Source organism: Cygnus olor, chromosome 6 (assembly GCF_009769625.2).
Source record: "Cygnus olor isolate bCygOlo1 chromosome 6, bCygOlo1.pri.v2, whole genome shotgun sequence".
Taxonomy (NCBI): Eukaryota; Metazoa; Chordata; class Aves; order Anseriformes; family Anatidae; genus Cygnus; species Cygnus olor.
This window is the reverse complement of record NC_049174.1, coordinates 21,297,706-21,320,289: the sequence shown is the minus strand read 5'-3', so window position 1 is coordinate 21,320,289 and position 22,584 is coordinate 21,297,706. Positions and strand designations below refer to the sequence as shown.

The 22,584-nt window shown below is 36.4% G+C and overlaps 1 protein-coding gene across 7 annotated transcripts in view; it reads left to right on the top strand.

The window, feature by feature from the left end:
• Positions 1-22,584, top strand: part of SCN2A (sodium voltage-gated channel alpha subunit 2) — a 78,082-nt gene that overhangs the window by 10,267 nt on the left and 45,231 nt on the right. For 2 of the 7 annotated variants that reach the window (XM_040561684.1, XM_040561680.1), the window contains exons 2-7: positions 9,784-10,102; positions 13,286-13,404; positions 15,768-15,857; positions 17,636-17,764; positions 18,437-18,528; positions 19,435-19,707. In XM_040561684.1, the coding sequence (XP_040417618.1) occupies positions 9,836-10,102; positions 13,286-13,404; positions 15,768-15,857; positions 17,636-17,764; positions 18,437-18,528; positions 19,435-19,707 (970 nt within the window). In that variant the 5' untranslated portion in view covers positions 9,784-9,835. Of the gene's footprint in view, positions 1-8,177; positions 8,301-9,783; positions 10,103-13,285; positions 13,405-15,767; positions 15,858-17,635; positions 17,765-18,248; positions 18,341-18,436; positions 18,529-18,844; positions 18,999-19,434; positions 19,708-22,584 lie in introns of those variants that run through there. The other 5 variants (XM_040561685.1, XM_040561682.1, XM_040561683.1 and 2 more) reach the window with 4 other exon arrangements.

Below are 22,584 nucleotides of genomic sequence, written 5' to 3'. Positions count from 1 at the left end.
GTGCTTTGAAAGTTGACAGCTATAAAATTTAAGAGAAACTTTTTCTTGGAAATAGTATTGTGATTTAAGTTGAAGTTTCCCTCAAAAAATTGTCCTGTGACAAAAACTGAAATTTTTAGTCCAAGTGTTTAAAGTTTGGTTTAATGAAGCAATGAATAGGAGAGGGGTCAAAAAAAAGGAAAATGGGACTGGTCAGGTCTCTTTAATACACAGTACTGCCAGCCCTGTCTGCAATTATCACGAAACATGACAACCTGTAACTAGTAGCTAGCTGGCTTGGGCCCATCTGCACTATATCCCTAAGGATATAGTAACAACTGCTAACCCATAAACCATCATGAGACTAAAGGAATATTAACATGTAAATATGGGACCTTGTCTTGATTTCGCGAATCACTGAAACCAGTTTGCTTCTGGCTTATTTGAACTGGCACTTCCCTGAAACAAAGCCAGCTCTTCCACTCTAGTGGCAAAGGGAAGCTGGGAAGGGGAAGAGAGTTGTGCTTTTTGCTGTTTCTGCTTGCTTCAGAGACCTTGATATGTTTCCAAGTGCAGGTACATACTAGGGCATTCAGGTAGGGGCATGAGGAGTGCTGATGTGGAAACAGTCTGTGGCATCCTGCTCTCTGCGGCTGATGGATATGCGGGGAGTTAATGCTTCTTTCAAGCTGCATTAACTCCTGCAGGATCCCCGCAGCAGCTGGTGTCGTGCAGCTGCAGAGAGCCCAGCAGCAGCAGCACAGTTCTCAAGGGGAAGTTCTCATGTGTTATCCATGAAGTTGTTTGTCCCCCCCCCCCCCCCATGTGGAACGGGCCTCACGCTTTTGGTGGCTACTGCATATTGGTTTTAGGAATAAGCTCCTCAAGGGGCAACTGTGCTTGTTACTAATAAACTGCCCTTGCAGTTGAGGGCCTGTTTAGAGAAGGCTCCATTTAGACTCAGATCCACCTTGTTTACATTGCTTAGTTCCCGAGGAGACATGTACCTCCCAATGCTCTCACATAACAAAATCTACGCTCAGGGTTGTTTGGCGGAGGTGATTTTTTTTCTTATTCAAACAAACCAACAGCTCAAAATGCAGCTACCATCTTTTAAATAGGGAGATCACATAACAACTGGCCTGGCACCCAGCTCCCTATGCCATTATCTAGGATTTATGGTCTCCATTTCCTACTCAAAAGAAAAAAAAAAAAAAAAAAAAAAAAGCACCCAGACGGTGCAAGGGGAGCCAGCTGATGGCAGAGCAGCCAGGGGGGCTGGCCGGCAGTATCCTCCCCGCAGCGCCAGGCAAACAACCCTCACGAAACGTGGGGGACCCCTCAGGCCTTGGGGGGCCCAGGCCAGTCCCCGGCCGCCCACCAAGGCTGGAGGAGGGGTTTTAGCGGGAGCCACCCCGGCCCCTCTCAGGCGGCGCCGCCGCTCCCCGGGCGCAGCGCGGATGCCGCAGCCGCCGGGCCGGTTGCTAGGCAACTCCGCCCCTCAGCGCCGTTCCCTGCCCGCGGCCCCCGCTCGCTGCCCGCGCCGCCATTGCGGGGCAGCGGCCCCTCAGGGGGGCCCTGCGGGCGCCTCCCCGAGCGGGGAGGTTTGGGGTCCTTAGCCCTCCGCCCATCACCGGAGCGGCGTTGGCCCAGCTTCACCGGCGTAGCCTGGCATGGGTTTATCTAAGTAACAAGCAAAAAGGGCCGTTTTGGTGCCTAAATGCAGAGTGTTTGCATTAAAAGGCAGTCAGAGATGATAAAGGCAGTAACGCAGTGTATTTGCTGCCATCACTTGTCAGTAATTTCAGAATCATGATTTATGTTGCTCGTCCGAAATTGCTTGGTAGTTCTTACAGGAACATTAAACTCTCCTAACTGGTGGCTTCTATCCAGAAGGATATAAATTATATATGATTAAATTTTCTGTAGCTATGATGTAGTTAAGATTAATGAAGATTTCATTCTAAACATCTTTACATAATGCCCATACTGGGAATGTTAAACTAAGGGTTGTGGTTTGTCAGGGAAGAAATCACAGCATGTTTTATTAACAGCATAAGCAGTCAGCACATTCCCCTATTCAGGCATCTGGAAATATCTAGCTCATCCCATACATATGGCACTTCTGTTATCATTACATCTTCAAATTGTGTAGTCACTCTCCCCACACAAACACACTAAAAATGGATATATCTCTAGCCTGACACTTATACAAGAACGTACTTATGGGAACGTGTTTGTCACAACAGACAACAGGGCAAAGATTGATGTGATGGAAGGCCCGCCTCAGCTAGATGGCCAAAAGGCCTTAGTCACTTAACCAGCTTCATTAGGGATTTGGTGAATGCTGGTCTCTCCACACTTTGTCTCCCTCATTGATGGGAGACAAAAGGGAAACTTGAACTGTTTTCAGTTTTTGAAGATTCAACTCTTTTGAATCTTAGGTACAAGTTGCCCTTTGTTTGTTCCTCTGGTCATACTAGAACAGTGGAGGAGCTCATCTGAATCTGGCATGAAGCTTATTTCACTGTATCCAATAAATAGTTAAAGTGGTATTTTCATTTAGTGAAGAAAGATACTAATTGTCTAATGCTAGAAAGAAAGACTTAAGAGCCTCCTATCTGGAAAAACAAAGAGCTTTTTTCTTCATTCACTGACTTGGTTGAAAATCAGGAGTTGTTCAGAAACCATTTCTGATAAGGGAGGAAAATGTTGTGCGTAACTATAACCAAATACAACTCATGGCCATTTATTGACTAACAGGCAGTAAGCAGTAAAGATAACGGTCAACCAATTTTTATCAATGTAATTTTCATACTTCCAGGAGTACATCTTGTCGTAGCCCTATGAGCAGTGCCCTGAAGTAGCTTTTAAAGATGGTGAGAAAATTGATTTGAAGGAACCTCCAAACTTTCCCAATAGAGATCTTTATTTATCTATTTCATATTAGATGATCCTTGCCACACATTTTGCATAAAATGCGGTCCTGACATATAGTCCACGTTGACAGGCAGAGGGTGATGCTGGTCACCTCCTGATCTACGAATAGCAGTCCTGAGGCTGCTGTACCAGCACGCTGGCCCAATGCAATCTCTAGATTTTGTTGCGTCTGGGCACTTCAGTGAGCCTTTTTCCTTTTGTATCCTAGCTATACTGTGTTGTACACCAAGTGCAGGATCTATGTTTACATTTGTTGACTGCACGATGTTAGAGTTCTGTTCAGCTCCAGAATTCAAGCACTGAAGACCCTCTTATACTCAGGAATGTTAAGCCGTATTGACCTTTACAATTAGAAACACTAAAATTTGGAAGATGCTGTCGATAGTCAGCTAGTCAGCTAGTCGCTTCCACTCTAAAAGTAAGGGGAAATTAAGTCTCTTAACTACTTTTCCACGGTGTGACAGATCAGCTGTTTGCTCTGGCTGAAATCCAGTCACTTACTTGTAGTTTTCAGCCAGGGCAGTGAACTGATCTGACTAAAGTTTAGCTGTAGAAGTGCTAAAGCCAGCACAGTGGGAAATGACCAGAGTAAGAATGAATGGAGAATGGGACTGTCCCTTCTGATGGCACTATCTCATATTTGCTTAAGGTTTTTCTGAAACTGCAGTTTCAAAGGTGACTTGCTAGTTACCCATCTATTTTAAATGTTGGACAATGTGTAGGAAGCTATATTTTTATATAGCTCTTCTAAGAGCCATTTGGAAGAATGTGTTGTATAGAAACACCTACTGTTCATATCTCACCATTCAGCACACAGATACTGCATGAAGAGATCTCTGTCAGAGCTTGGATTACTGAGCATGTAATGCAGCGCAATATGAAACACAAACCTCAAACACAGGAAAAATTATTTTTATCAGCTGTCTACTAATTTCAACAGTGAAGTAGTGAGACCATAAATCTTAGCAGAGATCCTACACGAACTGTAAATCTTCTCCCTTCAGACGGAGTAGTCATATTATACAGTCTTTCATGCAGTGCCATAGGATGCTGAAGCATCCAAAAGGGTGTAGCCCTTTGAGACAGAATGATATTTTTCCAGAATTTATTTTATCCATGTGTAGGAATAGTGGTGGTGGAAGGTGCAAGTAGGAGAATGGACTAGAGAATGGTTCTTTTAAATTTGGTTGGTTTAATTTCTTCGTGTTGGGCTAGGGGAAAATAAAAATAGTTGGAAGGAGAAAGAGGTGAGTAAATTAAATCTTGGGGCAGATCTTGCCTATTCCACACCAATACTTCCTTAGGCACTATCTTCTCTTCCTCTGTAAAGAATCCTGTAAGACTTTTCCTACTTGTGATGGGGCCTTTGCTCTGTCCCCCACTGACTTTTGGCAAACTTTCTCAACCAAAAGTGACTGCAGTCAAAACCCATTTCTTTTCTGCTTCTGTAGTATGTAAACAATAAGCTTTTGTTTCCTTGAGGCAAAGGAATAATGCTTTGATGTTTTCTTGTTAGCTATGTTTTTATTGCTGCGGTCTGAATTCTCTCCAGAAGGCCCCCATCAATTAGAAAAGTAGTACCCAAGTTGGACATGGTGTTCCAATTAGACTTTGCAATGCTCAGAAGAGTAGAAGATCATTTCACAAGTTTATAAATCAAGTACTTTTTTTTTTTTTTGCAAGACACGTTTTTAGTCATGCTTGGTTTCTGATACAGTGAGTACTCCATATATTTTTCTGCAGAACTATTCCATATATTTTTCTGCAGAATTATTGGTAAGTTTTTCTACCTTGCCCTGTAATTTTCCAATGGTTATTTAAATATAAATATAAATATAAAAATAAAAATATAAATATAAATATAAAACTTAGGACTTACAGCTCTTGAATTGCATCATTTTTTGAGACCTATTTCTTCTTTGTCAGGACTTGTAGTCCTCCCAGTTCCACATAATCAGCAAAGTTAGCAAACAATTTTTCCTTCTTCTAGGATCACTATGAGTAATTCAGTAGTTACAGTAAATATTTTAGGTAGCATGGAGAGAAGAGGTGACAAGAATTTCTTTAGAGTCAATGTATGGGATTAAATGTGTAGTATTTAGAAGACAGAACTCTCTTCCCAATTTCTCTCTTCTTCTCCCTCTCTTTGCTCTTTAAAAGCAAAAATTACTATTTTATTTTAGAGCATAAACTTTTTTTTTTTTTAATTTAAGATTAATTTTCTTAGAGTAGTATTTTGAAAACTACAGCAAATTCCAAAGTAACCTACACTTTGGTCATAGTTGCTAATTACCATTATATTTTTGGGACAGATTTCATTTGAAATTTGTATTAATTGTTTCAGCAATGAAAGTAGAAATACGCCAATGTAATTAGCTCCAGTCACAAATTTAGGAAGCATTGTCAAAGAAGGAGCAAGCTATTTTGCAGAAAAGACTAGATGAGCTTGATGACTAGCATTACTAGAATGAGATGAAATTCAGAACTATAAATGAAAAGGCATGCACTTAGGGACAATTCTGTTATAGTACAGGAACACAGCTGGGAATAACTGAGAGTAAAAGGATCACAGAACCACAGAGTGATGGCAGGTTGCCACTTGTGCATTTTAATGCTCAACCTTAACATTTAACACACAGTTTAATTTTTACAGAGTTTTGAGAAGAAGCACTTTTTTTTCTTTTTTTTTTTCTTTTTTCTTTTTTTAATTTTTATTGTATTAATCAGGGTTATCTATAGGTGAAGGGCTCCTAGACATCCTGGAAATGACTCAGAAGTTTCTCAGCTCTATCCAGTCAAAAAGTCATTCACTGTCATGTAGAATTTCTTTACATGTGACACAGAACACTTCTTCCACTCTGCCTTTTATGTGGACCATGAGTGCTTCTTCACTGCATGAATAGAAAATAGAACAAAGTCCACTTCACGCTTTCAGACATGCCATAATAGTGGGAATGTGGATACCACTGGTGATAGAACTAGTCATAAAGTTTATCCATGGCTGTGGGTAGGAAACTAGACAATAGTCGAATGTTAACTATTATCAGAATTCGTGTTATTCCATATTTATATTTTAGGTAGTTTTTGATGTGAACAATAATTTTTAAATGTAAGTTACATTTGATTGGTTTTTGATTGATACTTACTGTTCGATTTAATCATTATCTCTTCCTATCTCTATTAATTTTATCTATCACATTTAATATAGCTATGTAGCATCCAATTAATACTTTTTAACAATTGTTACTAGTTTCTCTGCCTGTACTACTGTGGTCTCCTCTTTAGAAATATATATATTTCTCTTTTAGATTGCAAAGATCATATTGCATTTCCTTCCCATCTGTGTCTCTAAAGTGCTTGTTCTTTTCACCTTACAGACTAGCAAGACCATAGACCCAAGTATCTAAGGCAGTGGGATAGTGTCCCACTGGCTGTTTTCTTTTCGTCTTTACTGTTCACTGTTTTTCCTAACTCAGTGCCTGTAGATTGTATAGCACAGGTGGAAATCAAATTGAGGTCTCAAGTAATTCCTGACCCATATCATAAGTAATAAATAATCAGACTAATCATACAGTTTAATGTAGTATAACAGTAGTGGCAGAGTGAAGCCCCTTTTCCATATTGTGTGGATTACCCAAGCTTTTCAGGTACTTGGTTTATTTTATCTTTCATAAGCAGCTGCATAAACACATATACACATCCACATTTATTAATAATCAACATCCTTTTGTAGTTAGAAGCTGCTTTACCCCTTCTGTGAATTTACGCTGTCTCATAATCCTCTTATTTTGAAGCTGCAGAGCAGCTCCAAGTAAACCACAGTCCTAAGTGGAGCCAGCCAGAAGTTGTCATCCAAAGCTTTTTAACCAAAAAAACTGATTGCATAGAACTGTTTGCAAAATTTCTATGGATTTCATTCAATCATTTGTGAAAGTAGAAAACCACATCAAAAGACTTTTCATTCTAACAGTGCTTTTACTATAATCCTAAAATATTCTGTAGTGTTTAAATGATTCAGAACCAATTCATTACTTCTGATGTGATTAAATTATATTTGTTGTTTGACACTTGTTCTTAATTGCTTAAAAGTTTTGAAAACTCTCTTTTGATCCAATCAAACTGTTCTTTCTCTTGCCACAATTGCCAAAGAACCAAATTATCAATATTTGTCCTTCTTTTCACTGTCCTCTTTTAAATGCCACAGAAGTGGCTTTTCTTCTGGTTTTGTATTCTTTCCTTCTCCAACCTTTCTCACTTTATAGTGACCCTTTACTTTTTATTACTTTCCACAGCTTCTTTAATCCTTTTCACAGCTCAAGGAAAGGAGATGGCAGAGGGACCGAAATAAATGACTACCTGAAGGTCTGAATCTCTAGGTACAGGAATGTGTTGCTTGAAAAGTTTGAAAGAGATTTGGGTATGTGTGAGAGTAGGAGGGAAGGGCGGAATATTTCTGGTCATGAAAGACAGAGGATAGAATAGTGGTATCAATGGAGTGGGAAAAAGAATGAACATCAGTAAGTGTAGAAAATACAGATTAAGCAGGAGAGAGAAAAGAAGTAAGATGACATTTAGGTTGTGTGCAGCCCAAAGCTGATTGACTTGCCACGTGGGAAGGGCTTGTAGTGCTCCTGCTGGTCTCATCTTGTTCCCTACAGATAGTGGGTGATTACTGTACAGCAATTCTCTATTGCAGTGAACTTTACAAACTGCCACCCTTCCTCTGCGTTGCTGGGTTCCCCAGATTTAGAAAGAATACACATCAAACATTCTATGTATGTATATTAGAAAACAGATACAAGTTTTGGTTGAAAATAAACCAGACTGCTGGGAGGCTCAGCAACTGCTTTGGTTGTACACTTGTCTATGCAACCTCCATTTTTCTATTTCTCTTATTTTGCTATCCCTCCTACTTTCTTTTCTGTGTCACGTTCCAGTTTTAACAGGTATGGTCTCAACAGCAGTAGCTGCTATATATTCAAAAGATTTTTTGAGAATCCAGAGACCTGGCTGGTTATATAAAATTGTATATTTTAGTCCCCGAGTCTCAGCTTAAGCAAGTGTTCGAGCATGCAAAAATTCTTCATCATTTCTGACAGAAATTTATGGATATATATCAGTACCATCTAGTGGCAATAACAGTTACAACACCTAGTAGTCTCTCACAGGAAATGCCAGAGTTGACTTCAATATCCAGGATCCTTCAGCAGGAAGTTAGGTGTGGTCTGTAGAAGGAGAATTTAAAAAAAAAAAAAAAAAAAAAAAAAAAAAAAAAAAAGGAAAAAAAAAAGAAGAAGAAGAAGGAAAAGACATGATGGAATTTTAGCTGCAGTCTTCCCTGGTGCCATTCCAAACCCACATAAGTGCAAGATTCTACACTGGTAATCAATTTTTAATTGTTTTCTGCAGTATTAAGACAAGATTATGCTTTTTTCTGTAATTGACTATAAAATCTGACAGGATTCTGCAGTAGGACCACTCTTGCATTTTCCTAATTAACCCTTCTGCTGCTACTGGTCTGTGCATGTGTTCCAGCAGCAGCTTGCTACAGACCGTCCATGACAGAATGCACCAGGTGCATTTGCCCGCAGTGGAAGAGGATGTTTGCAGGGAAACCTGCAGGAGCTGGGATGTGTGTGGATGTCTATGTAGGTGTAAATGGCTATATGCATATGGATGAAAAGGAGGAGAAAGTATCCTGCCGCAGTTTATTTAGCAGGCTTCCAAAATAGGATTTTGTTGCAGCTGTGCTGGAGTATGTATATTTAGAGAGACAGTAAAATAGGATCATACTGATTGTATTCTATTGTATCATTTTAATTTGATAATTGTTTCTTGGGTTTATTTACTTACACAGAAGTTATTTTTTACTGCATTTTCTGTATTTTTAATGTGCTTACTCAGGATAAGGACTCTCGAGAAAAATGCGTGAAGGCTATGGCAGAGATCATGTTTATGATTTCATATTAAAGTATTTGCATTAGAAATATTTTCTGTTTGTTCTTTTTAACTGAACTGTCTGGAGACATTAAGAAAAGATGGTTCTGCTCTTATTACTGAAAATTGTTAAAAATATATACAATTTATATGGTATCAATCCTAAAAGGTCAACAAGTGCATTATCTAATGATTAAATATAATTTTTGTTTAATTTAGCAATTCTTCCAGTGCACAGTGTGTTGCCAGGCAGGGGATCTGAATACAGGTGCTTATGCCTGATCCCTTGTTTCCTGAGCTGGCAGCTCTGCAAAGGCAGCATATTTGTACCTGAGCAGGAGCATCTCACATTGCCTTCAAGTGATCCCTTTGGTTTTATGTGGCAGTAGTGGATTCTGAGAGCGATTACTGGTCCATCTTGTTGTAGGGATGGTTGGTTCAAGTTACAGCTTTCAGGATTATAAAATGGTGAACTGACTGGAGTTTAACTCCTCAAAACTGAACCATAAACAATTCCAAACTGCTGGTGCCTCACTGAATGCGCTGGAAAATATCTTCTACTTTATTCATTGGATTGATCATAGGATTACCCTTGAAAAAGGCAAGATGATGTTATTGCGTTATATGTGACATTTTTATACAAGCTTTTTTTTTTTTTTTTTGACAATCTACCTTCACAAGGACTAAGAATTTTTTAAAGTAAATGTCACAAGAATTGATGCTTTCACCTCCAAGAGGTTAGCTGCAAAAGAAAATGGTTTGTCTAGAAAAAAAAAAAAAAAATTCACAGCAATCTCCTCTTGGATGATAATTACTGTCTTTAATAAAGATGTCCAACAGAAAATTCTATGAAGGTATATTCCTTTACATTGTCTATGGCTATTTGTGTTGCTCTAAAATGTTTTTTTTTTTTTAATATATTTTTAGCACTTTTTTATGAGAGAGGCTAAGCAGTAATTAAGAGGTGCAGGATGAAAAGATGGCACAATCAGTGCTGGTACCACCAGGACCTGACAGCTTCCGCTATTTCACAAGAGAATCACTTGCAGCGATTGAACAGCGTATCAATGAAGAAAAAGCTAAGAAATCCAAACAAGAACGCAAAGATGATGATGATGAAGATGGCCCAAAGCCAAACAGCGACTTGGAGGCAGGAAAAACACTGCCATTTATTTATGGTGACATACCTCCAGGAATGGTGTCCGAGCCCTTGGAAGACCTGGACCCATATTATATCAATAAAAAAGTGAGTGTGTTGTATATGTCTGTGAAACCTTAAGAAGATAAAAATAGAGCATACTCTCTCGCAGTCTCCTTTGCTTTCCACTGTTTCGGACCCAGTCTTTATTTAAAATTACATTCCCCTGGCAGCTGATTTAATTGGCAGAAATCTCAGTTGTAAGAACAGAAGTTAGTAATGCAAGTTTGTGGAACCTAGTTTGTAGGTAGAGATGCATTTATGTTTATTTTGATATACTTGGCATGTTACTAAAATTTGTAGCTTTCAGTGTTTCATATGCAGGAAAAATCTTGAAAAAGTAGCACAAGGGATATCTTTAGAATGCTAGTATTTCATTAATTGTTCTGTTTTGGAAGTGAAAGGAGCAGATCTTCATCCTGAAACCCATCTGAAAGGTAGCTAGACACATCACTAGCTTTCATCACTATCGCACAGAAAGCCTAGGCTGCTTTCTCTTGCTCGTAAGAATAGGGAAGTATGCAAAGGTAATTTCTGAGGATATGCTGAAGATCTTCCTCTTTCCTCTTCATTCACTGTATAGAGGAATCATATATCCAACTTACATACTCTGTGTTAAAAGTTTTTCATAACCAGGTTTATATTGCTCTGATTGTTATTAAAGAGGAGGTGGCAAAAAAAAGAGGCAAGTAAAGAGGTTGTAGAAATTCCTCTTGGAATGTCTGCAGAAGTAATTCAAATAATATTTTATAGACCTTTTTTTTTTTTAATAAGAACATGTATTCTCTCTCTTTCTCTCTTTTTTTTTTTTTTTAAACAAAATATAACAACTGTGGAGCCAAACGCAGTAGTGCTAAGCTTTAGACTTTTGTCTGGATGGAATTAGGTTTCCTCCAGAACTCCATTCCCTTAGGATTTGGCATCATATGTATTGCATCATCATTATTCTACCAGAAAAGAAGAAATTACTGATGAATTTTCTGTCTCCGTCATTTTTTCTTGTTCTTTCTTTTGTTTTTCTTGTGGAATTTATCAAGTGAGTGAAAACAAATGAATTAAAAAACAACAACAACAAACCAAACATGAAAGCAAAAAATGACTGAAGAAAATGGAAGAAAACCCTCAAGAAATGTTAGGAGTCAAATTTGAACTAATTAAAAAAAAAAATCCTGCAGGAATTAGGGATTTACCTTATCACTAGTATGGACCTTAGAGACAACCTAAACAGAGACAACAGCTTTAAAAACTAAGCTCTACCTTAAATTTTCATTGCAGAATTTCCAAATCTCAATTCATTCTATGGAGAATTGTGACTTAAATTTTCAATTAAATTTTAAGTTAAATATTGTGTTCTGCTGTCTTTACTCAAGTGTTTAATCCTGTTGAAGTCAGGAAGTACAGCAAATGAGATTTGGGTCAAAGTGCTGGTTCCTTTCCTTCCTGCTTTTCCAGTTCTGTAGTAATAAAAATCTAAAAAAAAAAAAAATGGTGCTGGAAATGCTTAACTTAACACACGTATTATCATGGTTTGGAAACCAGAAAAGTAATTCTGCAATTTATTATGAAAATGAAGTACATACCTTCTGAATTGCTTGCTCTAGAGTGAGAGACATACGTTAGCAATTGCCTTGATTTTTTCCAAAAGCATAGTGGTTTCTAGCTTGAGATGTAAGATTTCAAACTACACACGTTGCAATCATATTTCTCCTGATATTTTTCTTAGTGTTCTTTGTATCTTTTTGAACATCCTTGTTTGTGTATTTAGGTCAGGTTCCATTTTAATTTTTCAATATGTCTTGGTTGGCCAGCACTGCAGAAATGATGCTTCAACAGATGTTTTGTCAGAATAGAAGGAACAGAAGACGTGAGAAACTCTGATTTTGGGGTAGAGTTTCTTGAACTCAAAAAGGAATATTAATGGAGTTGAAAAGCAATGATAAAAAAGATAGCACATTAGAGACTAATTCTTTCTCCTCTACAATTAAGTACCAAAGTATGGCTTGAGAATCAGCATGTATCTGAGAATGGAAATGTGTTCACTTTGGAAGAGCTAAAGTTTATGATTTCAAGCAGGGGGAGGCCTCATGTTTCCAGGATTTCAGCTGCTGTATTTGGCACACCTGCTCAGAAGGCAGAGCATAATCTTTGCAAATGCTGCCCTCTGATTCCAGCTGTGGTAGATGATGGCTCCTGGCAGTGCTCCAGGTTTGCATGGCTTATGTTCCCTTTGGGCTTTTTAGGGCTGCCACAGTGCTAACTAGATCCTCTTACCTTCAATGCACATGAACTTTCACCCATGTTTGGAAAGAAGAGATAATAGAAATAGGAATTTATCCAAATACATGGTAATCTAAATAATAGTAATAATAATAATAAAACATACAGCATATTAAATAAAGGCTTTATCCGTCTTTATTTCCCAGGTTTTAAGGAAAAAATATTACATTTATAAATGCTTTTTTAATGTTAGCAGTATGCATGAGTTATTGATGAAACCATGGAGAAACAGTGAAAATACATGGATTATTGAATTCTGTATTAGGTAAAAGTAAAGCATGGCATAAGAAAAATAGACAGAATTGCAGGTATGAAACTCTCAAAAGAAATAGTTCAAAAGAGAAGCAATGTGTTGTTCTTTTCATAGAGTACTATGAAAACTATCCACTGCATTAATGTTATGTCCAAAAACTGCAATTTCCTTTTTTGCAATTTCACCTTTGAAAATTATATCACTCCATGCGCTATTGTCTTAGTACTTTCATGGTGTGATAATTAATGCTGATTATTTGGAATGTTGGCGATTAAATGATTCATTAAAGTTTTTGAAAGTTGTGTACATCCGTATTTTTGTTATAAGCTGTAGAAAATATACCAATACCTCAGATATTAGTACCTTCACCTACTACCTTTGCACCTTATGTACCTGTCTTTGTTTTCTAGCTAGCAATAGCAGGATTGCTTATGATTTCTAAATAAATGCTCAAAATGTTTTCATGCAAATTTATTGATAGTAATTTGAGTGGAGTCTGCTATATGTGAACTGGACAAGGGGATTGTGATTCTGGGGCAGGCAGGGTGGGGTGGGAAGGTGCAAATAGAAGAAAAGTCTGACCAAATACATTTCATTTCAATGATGAAATGAAAATTATTCAAGGTTTGAATTTGTAAACTGTTTGTTATTTGTTAGTATCTTTTAAGTGTTATTTTCCATTCTGTGTTTCTTTTTTCCAGACCTTTATAGTATTGAATAAAGGGAAGGCAATCTTCCGATTCAGTGCCACCTCTGCCCTGTACATGTTAACTCCTTTCAATCCTCTTAGAAAAATAGCTATTAAGATTTTGGTACATTCATATCCTTTTCAAGTGGTTAGTCTAAAATTGTAGTCAATGAGATGTTACTTAGTTTTTAAATCATTCTCTGATGCATGTCCCAAGATCAACAGGATCCATAGTGCTTTGTCCTTCTCTCTACTATTTCTCCCATCTTTTTTTTTTCTTTTTCCCTTTTTATTGTTGTGTTTGTTTGTCATTGGTGGAAGCCAGATATCAGAAGCCAGATAACCAATCATCTTCCTTTACATTTTTTCCTGTGTCTTTCTTCTTCCCCCACCTATTTATTTTTTTCCTTCCCTCTTATTTTTCATGTAATCCTCACATCTTTCATCTTTTCCCCTCCCACCACATTTTTTTCACAAACGGACATACTGCTCAAAATACTTCCAGTTCTTCACTGGCACTTTGTGTTAAAACCAAATCTTTTATCCCGGTTATGTACTCGCATGAATATTTAGTGAAAATATGGTTTCATTATTCCTTTTCATTTTCATATTCGGATCCCACTTGCAGAAGGCTAGTTTGATAGAACTGCCTAGGTTTCTTGTCTTACGCATTCTCAGTCCGATATGTGTCCAGCCTGTCACATTTATTTCTTGATCATTATTGCCTTATGCATTTGTAATTCTGTAGATACTGTAATATCAGTCTTCAAGTAGGTCCTGATATTTCCACATTATAGGTAGAGATTTGCAACGGTAAATGGTCATAATGTCTCATTTTGTCTTTCTCAGTGTTTTGATATGTGACTACAATGGGCATTCCATTGGTCTGGTCCCAAATACTGATACAAAGTCATTGAGGGCTTTGACTTCAAAAAGTTTTTTACTTAAGGAGAACATACAAATGTTTGCACACTTATATTTCAGAGAAGTCTACCATAACCACACTGAAAGCAGTTTTCTGTAGCATTACATAGAGGTATCCTAAGATCGTGTAGAATAAACTTTGGAAGGATTTTGTAATAATTTTAATATAATGGAAGTCTGTTAATTATGATTATCTAATACGTGTTGGATGTTGTTATCAATGGCTAGCCTACAAATGACTTCAGCATCAGTCATAACACTGGATAGTCTGTTTTATATTTGCTTGCTAAAAGTGCCACTACAAATAGCTATTTGAGAGTTATATGACGTTCTGTAGCATGTAACAGAGCATTATTCAATTACATGGAGTAATGGAAGATCATGGAAGTAAGATGGTAGTAAATAGCCGTAGTGACCAAAGTCAGAATATTAAAAATCATTGTTTAACATTTTGGGAAAGTACATTCCAGTTATTTCTCGCCTGATGAAAGAATAGTGAGGATTTTCAACCGTGAGAGGATATTTCTTCAAAAAAGGATTTTTGAAGCCTGCGTTATAGGCTCGTGAAGTAGTCATAACACATTATTTATTATGTTTTAGAATACTGTCTTTTCTCTTCTGCTCCTTGCACTTATTAATTATACAGCAAGAAGCCACGTTCCAAGTAAAAGATTTGAAATCTGTTTAATGAGATGAAAGACCTGGAGAATTGCTGACTGTAATGTCACTAGTTTGACAGTTCAGAAGGCAGAGGTATTTACTGTTGCTTGAAGGTTTTGTTTTGTTTGGTTAATGTAGACATACAAAGGGATGTGTGAGGGGAACATCACAGTACTTCCCACACCATAATACTCAGATTCCTAGAGTGGAGCACCGTGTCAACCTGCATTTTAGTTAAATAAACTAAAGCTCTTAAAATCGAACTTTGCTCTCTCTCTAATTTTAGGTGATGGTGCCATCATGTGGACATTTTGTGTATCATTGTGCGGTTTTCATTTTGGTGTTCCTGTTTTCATTTCTGAGAATGTATCAGTCCTGTGAGTGGAGGTTTGTAAATCTAGAGCAGTTCTGTCACAATTAATGAAATTATTTATGATTTGGAATTGTTCTGGAATTTGCTCTAGAATATTTTTTTTCCTAATGTATATTACTAAAAAAAAAAAAAGCAAAAACAACAACAAAAAACATACATACAGCAAACAGGTCAGCCTGTTTTGTCTAGGTCATCCAACAAAAATCTTTTTTTGTATTACTCCACTAGATTAGAAGCCACTACTTTAAATGTTCACATTTTTATTTCAAAAGAAAGAAATCGTCTAACGTCCTCTTAAAGTTAAGTGTTTTTTTGGGTATATATATGTCTATCTTTCTTTTAATTTTTCGTGTGTGGTTGTCCTCTTTTAACTAAAAGCAGTGACTATGGAGGCTTTAACAGACTCATATTTTCTGAGCATCAACATAGCAGTGGAGGGATAAATAGCTCCTGATACTGGATATCTCCCAGGCCAGGGTGTTGTTTGATATTCTTTTAATGAGATTTTCTGGCTTACATTCCTTAACTCTTAACCTACATTATTCAGCATGCTTATCATGTGCACTATTTTGACCAACTGTGTATTTATGACCATGAGTAACCCTCCAGACTGGACAAAGAATGTAGAGTAAGTTAAATGGATTTTCTTTGACTAATATTCAGTAATCTGAAATAAACTGCTGTTTATCATGTTATATTAATAAGGATGGCATTTACTGACAGCAACTACTTTGTGGCATATGCTTTCAACAGCCATTCAGATACTAGTTTCTTCTGTGTAAATCAATATATTTTCTAACACTTCCCTCATTACAGATTGTTAAATTTCAATTCTCTATTTGCAATATTAGATGGGTAATATAAGAAGATGAAGCCAGTCTTATGACCGTGCAAAAATGTGGATGATAAATATTTTACGCTGCATTCTGTGTTGCGTCTTTGCAAGAACCTGGGGAAATGCACCCTCCTATCTCTATTGCAGCAGCCATTACAGATAAAGAGTCCACTGGATGGCTTGTTTACTATTGTGCATCTTTCATTTACCAAAGACAGACCAATAATGAAAAGTTTGTATGAAAAATAAGCTATTACAAAAGTATTTAAGGGATTGGGTAATCCTCCCATAGGAAGTAACAGCTAGAAAAAGAAAAGTTCCAATATGGTATCAACACTTTGGTCCCCATATACAATTTGCTCAAATTTTGTGATGTTTCCAAGGCTGTAGACCACAGTGTGAAACACTGCTCTTGATGGTGCTTCATTTTTGCAACAGCATTTTATGCTTCTGCTGCTTCTTCCCTCCTAACTGCTTTGGATGATAAGTACCAGTTTAATCTTTGGTAATCAACAGGGAAATCATAGGGCTATTAAAGACAGTGTAGGCATTCTCATTTTGAGTTCAATATGAACTACATGCACTCAGTATGTCTGGCATATTGTAAGGATTTATGAATAAAGATAGTTAGCTTGAATATTTCTTCATGTCATTATATTATGCCATTTATATATATAATGGAAATCCTGTCATCGGTTGAGTAAAGTTGTGCAGGAAAAAACATTTTTTTATAGTGATTGAACTGAAAAAAGTTCATACTGGAAAATTGGTTTCAGGTTGAGTCAAGTCTGAAAAGCAGTTCAAGCCTTTTAAACAGTTTAATTTGAAAAAGTCTGTTTTATCGTCTTTTCCATTAAAGATACAAATGAAACTAAATTTCAAAATGACATCATTTGGAGATAGAACATTGAAGTGACTCAGAATGACAGAATTAAACATTTTTACCTTTTATGTTTCAGCCACATTTTTTTTTAGTCAAAAAAAAGTAGCTGAATTTTATTGGAATTGGTAAATATTTTTGGTTGTTCTTGCACAGGATTTTGCATCTGAAAACACTGGGTTTGTTCCAGTACTATGCCTGTCTTGCTGAAGGTGCAGTACTGGGTACAACTACTCTGTAACAAAGTCAATGAGTGATGATGAGAGGTTGACATGTTGCGAGATCATGGTACTGTCCAATATTTCAGCATAAAAATAATATTGAAGAAATACACTTTTAGTCTGGAAGCAACTTTTGAAATCATGATGTATTTAGATGTATGTTCTTATAACATTGATTTAGATTGGACATAAACATGCACCAGCAAAGTAACAGGGAATTTTATATCTGATTCATTGGTGTAGATTATAGAATCTGAACTTCGGCCTATGGATTGTCATGTAGTCTATTAATTGTAATTTGATTCCTACTTCTCCCTTAAGGAATAAATTCTGCAGAAGTTTAAAGTTAGTTGTATCTTGCATTAAATTCTTAATGCCACTCAAAGAGAAGAAGATGGGACTAGAGAGCATACTGTGTACAGAAAACATAAATGTGTTTCTATAAACTCTGTCTTGCATGTTTTCCTTAGATACACATTCACTGGAATTTATACCTTTGAATCACTTATTAAAATTCTTGCAAGGGGCTTCTGCTTAGAAGATTTTACATTTCTTCGAGACCCATGGAATTGGCTAGATTTCACTGTCATTACATTTGCGTAAGTTTCCCTTTTAAAAAAAAAAATCTTTCTGATAGCATGAAATTAGTGACTAAAAATTGCCTCATATTTTGTCAGCCAGAACATTTGGAGCCTGGACTTCCTGCGGTTTCAATATGTTTCTTCTACCTCTTTTACACATTTTAGTATTTCTAACTGAGCATGTGCTGCAGAGGCCAGCATCGTGTGTCAGCCTGTTAGGATTGTGAATGCCATCAAGCCTGAACTGTTCATATCCTGTCTCCTTTCTGCATACCAGCATTAAAGGAATCATTCTGACTTCCTGCTAGAAGCTGACCAAATTAGGTTGCAAAAATCAAGTGAATGTGGTTTACTTTGATAAAATTTAATTTAATTTTATGGTCAGAAGGATATTTATAACGCAGGCAAAATACAGTGAACGCTGAAGAGGTCTTAATCAAAGACCCAAGCAAATAGAATAAAATCTGCCTCAATTCTGAGTAACTGTGATTTAATCCTACAGGTATGTAACAGAATTTGTAAACCTAGGCAATGTTTCAGCTCTTCGAACTTTCAGAGTATTGAGAGCTTTGAAAACTATTTCTGTAATCCCAGGTAAGATGTAGTTGGTGTAAGGTGTTAGGCCCCTCGTTTCTCCAATTGTTATTTGTGTGCTGTCATTGTGTTTGTGTGTGAACTCCCCTATTACAGATATGTGACAGAGTTTGTGGACCTGGGCAATGTCTCAGCGTTGAGAACATTCAGAGTTCTCCGAGCTTTGAAAACAATATCAGTCATTCCAGGTGAGAGCTAGGTTAAACACTGAGGCTGACTTTTGTTCCACAGAGGCTGTATTCACGTTTTTAAAACATAAGCCTTGTTTGCTACACGTTGTTAACAAAATAAAAAAGCAGGAATCAAGACATAATTTTATTTAGATTGATTTTTGCTTTTTTTATTAGCTGTGTTTTCTTTTCAAAAAATCAGCCTTTGAGTTTAACAAATTCTTGCATGAGATATTTGCAGTAAACAGCCTATGTGATTTGCATCTTATGACATCAAGCTTTCCTTTATATGTTTTAAATATAAGTTAATTTTAAGCTTTCATATTGATGCAAATTTTATCATTTATTACAGGCACTTGATATATCAACTTTAACTCAGTTTCAAATGTCATATATAAAAAATTAATCTCTAAAGGATAGCATGGGCCATGCATGGGGAATTGTTTTAAAGATGTCTTTCTTCTCCAAACCATCATCCCTCTCATATCGTAAGAACATTATTATTAGGTTATTTTTAAAATAAGAATTTATTATGTCTTTGTAATAGGTTTATAAATGCAGAATAATTTTTGAAAAGTTCATTTAAGAAAGGTTTGGGCAAGAAGCATCAGCAAAAGCAAACAATACTTTCCTATGTAAGGTTGAGATATAGCATGAGTAATAAAATCACTTGTTTTGGCATAAACAATGTGTTTGGTAATACTTACTTTTTATTTCTGTACACTCTAGAATAAGCATAAATTTACAGCTTTTCACTCATCTTCACAAGTAACCAGTCTTTTCATAGATATTATTGTATCGCAAACATTAGACTCATTTAGTTGTCATTTTGCATGAAATCTTTATCTTGTCAGAAAAAAATCACATGATTTTTTGTGTGTTTAGTATGTTTAACATCATCATAAAAATCTTTTCTCTTTACAGGCTTGAAGACTATCGTGGGAGCCCTAATTCAGTCTGTGAAGAAGCTCTCAGATGTTATGATCCTGACTGTGTTTTGTCTGAGTGTATTTGCACTAATAGGGCTGCAGCTGTTCATGGGCAACTTGAGGAATAAATGCCTGCAGTGGCCTCCCGACAATTCTACTTTTGAAACAACTGTTATTTCCTACTTTAATAGCTCTATAGGTGAAAACGGCACATTTATTAATACAACAATGACAATATTTAACTGGGATGAGTACATCGAAGATAGAAGTAAGAATGATACCATTTACTGCATTGTTTTTTCTGAAACTTTTTAAAACAGATACAAAAGCATATCAGTATCTTTTCATTGCAATTAAAATGTTGTTTCCTAGTCAAGAAACATAAAAGCACTTATAGTTTTTGCAGATTATAGTTTTAGTTTTCATTTAAAAAATAAACACTCTGTGTTATAAATAAAGCAACAGTCAAAATGTAGTTAAATATATTCATAATATTGTACTGGGTACCAACAAATCTTTTTTTTTTTTTTCTTTTTTTAACCTACTGTGTAGGACATTTAGAGTAAATCCACACTGTGTGTAGGACTTTTAGAGTAAATCCACATTGGAGCACGATGCGGAAATATCTTCCTGAAATAGTGTAACAGTTCTAATATGGGATCTGAAATCTGCATAGCTACATTAGTGCAAGATAATGCCCCAAATCATAAATCCACATTTGGACATCAGTTATCTCACTAATCCTACCACAGCATGTACATGAAGCTGCACTGTTTGTTCTGGAACTTGGTTGTGAACATCTCTGCACCATACGCCCTTGCACAGCACAAACATGTCTTTATGAGTATACTGGTCCTATGCATCTAAACGTAGCAAAATAAGAACCACATTACATGTTATGTATCTTTTCATTTGTTTCCAATCTGTTGAAAATCAAGAAACTAGTATTTTTGTCTCTGTTGTACCACATAATACAGTGTTTTCACCTGAGAATTAAGGTAGTTAATGTCACTGTGTTAACAGTGACGTCTATAATATATCTACTCTGTTAACAGAAAAGTCTTAAAACTCAGAACAGCTCTGAAAGTATCCCTGGTGCATTGCTATTCTGTCTTTCATAATGGAAAATAGCTTCAGTCTCTCCTATTTACATATAGTTAATGTATTTAGAGTTTTAACTTTGTAATTAGGCACAATTTATTTTTTTTTAATGAAGTCTGCATAAATGGTGTAACTGATGACTACATCACTGAAAGTTAGGATCCCTCAGTTTAACAGCTAAATGCTTTTGGATCCAAGTCTGGTTGCTTTATAATCTTTTAATATACTTATCGTCTCAGCATGCTAGTAGTCTCATAGAAATGCTGGCTTTGAGAAGATTTTGGATGATAACCTGTTCTTAAAAACCTCTGAAAAAGAAATTCTATTGCTATTCTAATCTATTCAATTCTATTCTATCTCATTCCATTTCTTTCCATTCCATTCCCTCTTGAGCTGCTTCTGGTACTACATCACACAAATAGAAAGTTTTTTCTAAATATCTGACCTAAGTTTTCTGAATTTCAGATACTACTTCTTCTGTGATCTTAAGAATAAGATAATAATAATCTACTTTATATTAATCTTTACAACATTTTAAAACTGTTATCTTCTCTCTGGTGTTTTCTAAACTAAGCAAACCTATTTTCTCTGTTTCATGTTCTCTGTATCTCTTTAACATTTTTTGCTTTTCTGGACTGTTTCCAATTAGTCTGTTTTGTTATGGTTTTCGTTTTTTTGTTTTAAGTAAGGTGCTCAAATCTGGTACTTACTCCTCTAGTAAAGGTACAAGGTAGCGAGAAGTAATGAGCTCATGCCACAGATCTGACATTACTATTAATACATCTCAAAATTACACCATTTTTGTATCAGTGCTGTATTGTTGATTCACAGTCAACTTGTGGTTCATGACAGTCACTGCATCTTTTTGTACAGCAGTGGCTGTGGCCAGATCCTATCTGTTTTGCATTTATATATTCCATTTTGTCTTGTCAACTGTAGCGTTTTCCACTTGTCTCTGTTGAAATAAATCCAATTGCTTTTAGACCAGCTTGTTAGTTTGCAAAGGTCATTCTAAATTTCAGTCATCTCCTCTCCTAGCTTTATGTCTTCAACATATTTGATGCATTTTTTTTTTGTATTAGGTCTTATCTTGAGCTGTTAATGAAACTTCTAATAAAAACAGTGTATAGTGCGGATCCTTTAAGGATCTTCAGAAAATGCTCTTCTGAATTGACACTGGGTCACTGGCAACTGTTTTCTCAGAATCATTTTTCAAGCATTTTCTGATGATTCCAGCTGGAACATATCTCCCGTACTTGCTTATGAAAGTGTCATGTAGGACTTGTACCTGTGACTACTGTCCTGACGTTGACAAAGGAGGATACAGGAATAGTTTTATGTACAGCTAATTTTTAATAAGCTCGTAATAACTATTTTTTTTTTACTTTATTGATATCATCTTTATACTGAGAAATCAATCTTTTTTTTTTTCAAAATACTGGGCTGAGAATTGAGCTGACTTGACAGTTTATCTGGATACTCTTTTTAACAGAAGAGGAGCTGTGCTGTGCAGAAATGTGAATTGGGCACACAGACAGTTTTGAAAATTCAGCTTGGTGCCTATCTTCATCTTTATACACTTTAAGCTTTTTAAGTAGGAGTAGATCTCTCACAGGGTATGACTATGCAAGCACCTAAATATCTAAAAACCCACTGTCTTCTTATCTGATGTTGGAGAACAGAATGCAGATGCAGAAGTGATGTGCCCAATCTCTTTCTCATTAAAATAAGCAGATTTTATGCTGTCTCCATCATACTGGTGGTGACAGAGTAGAAGCAGTCAATAGGAACTGGTTGCAATTCCCTGCTTGTCTCTTTAGCATTAGCCCTCAGCTTGTTCATGCCAGCTAAGTTAGTCCATGCCAGCTGGCATTAGATCTCAAGGAACCATCTGTTTCCTGAGAACAGCCAGAGCATACCTAATTTTGGCAACTTTAGCTTAATATGCCACCTGATCCAAAAATCTCCACTAGAGATTCCCATTTTGCTATAAGAGCTCCAAACAGGCAATTGATGGCAAATTGGTTTTCATTTTCTGCATCAA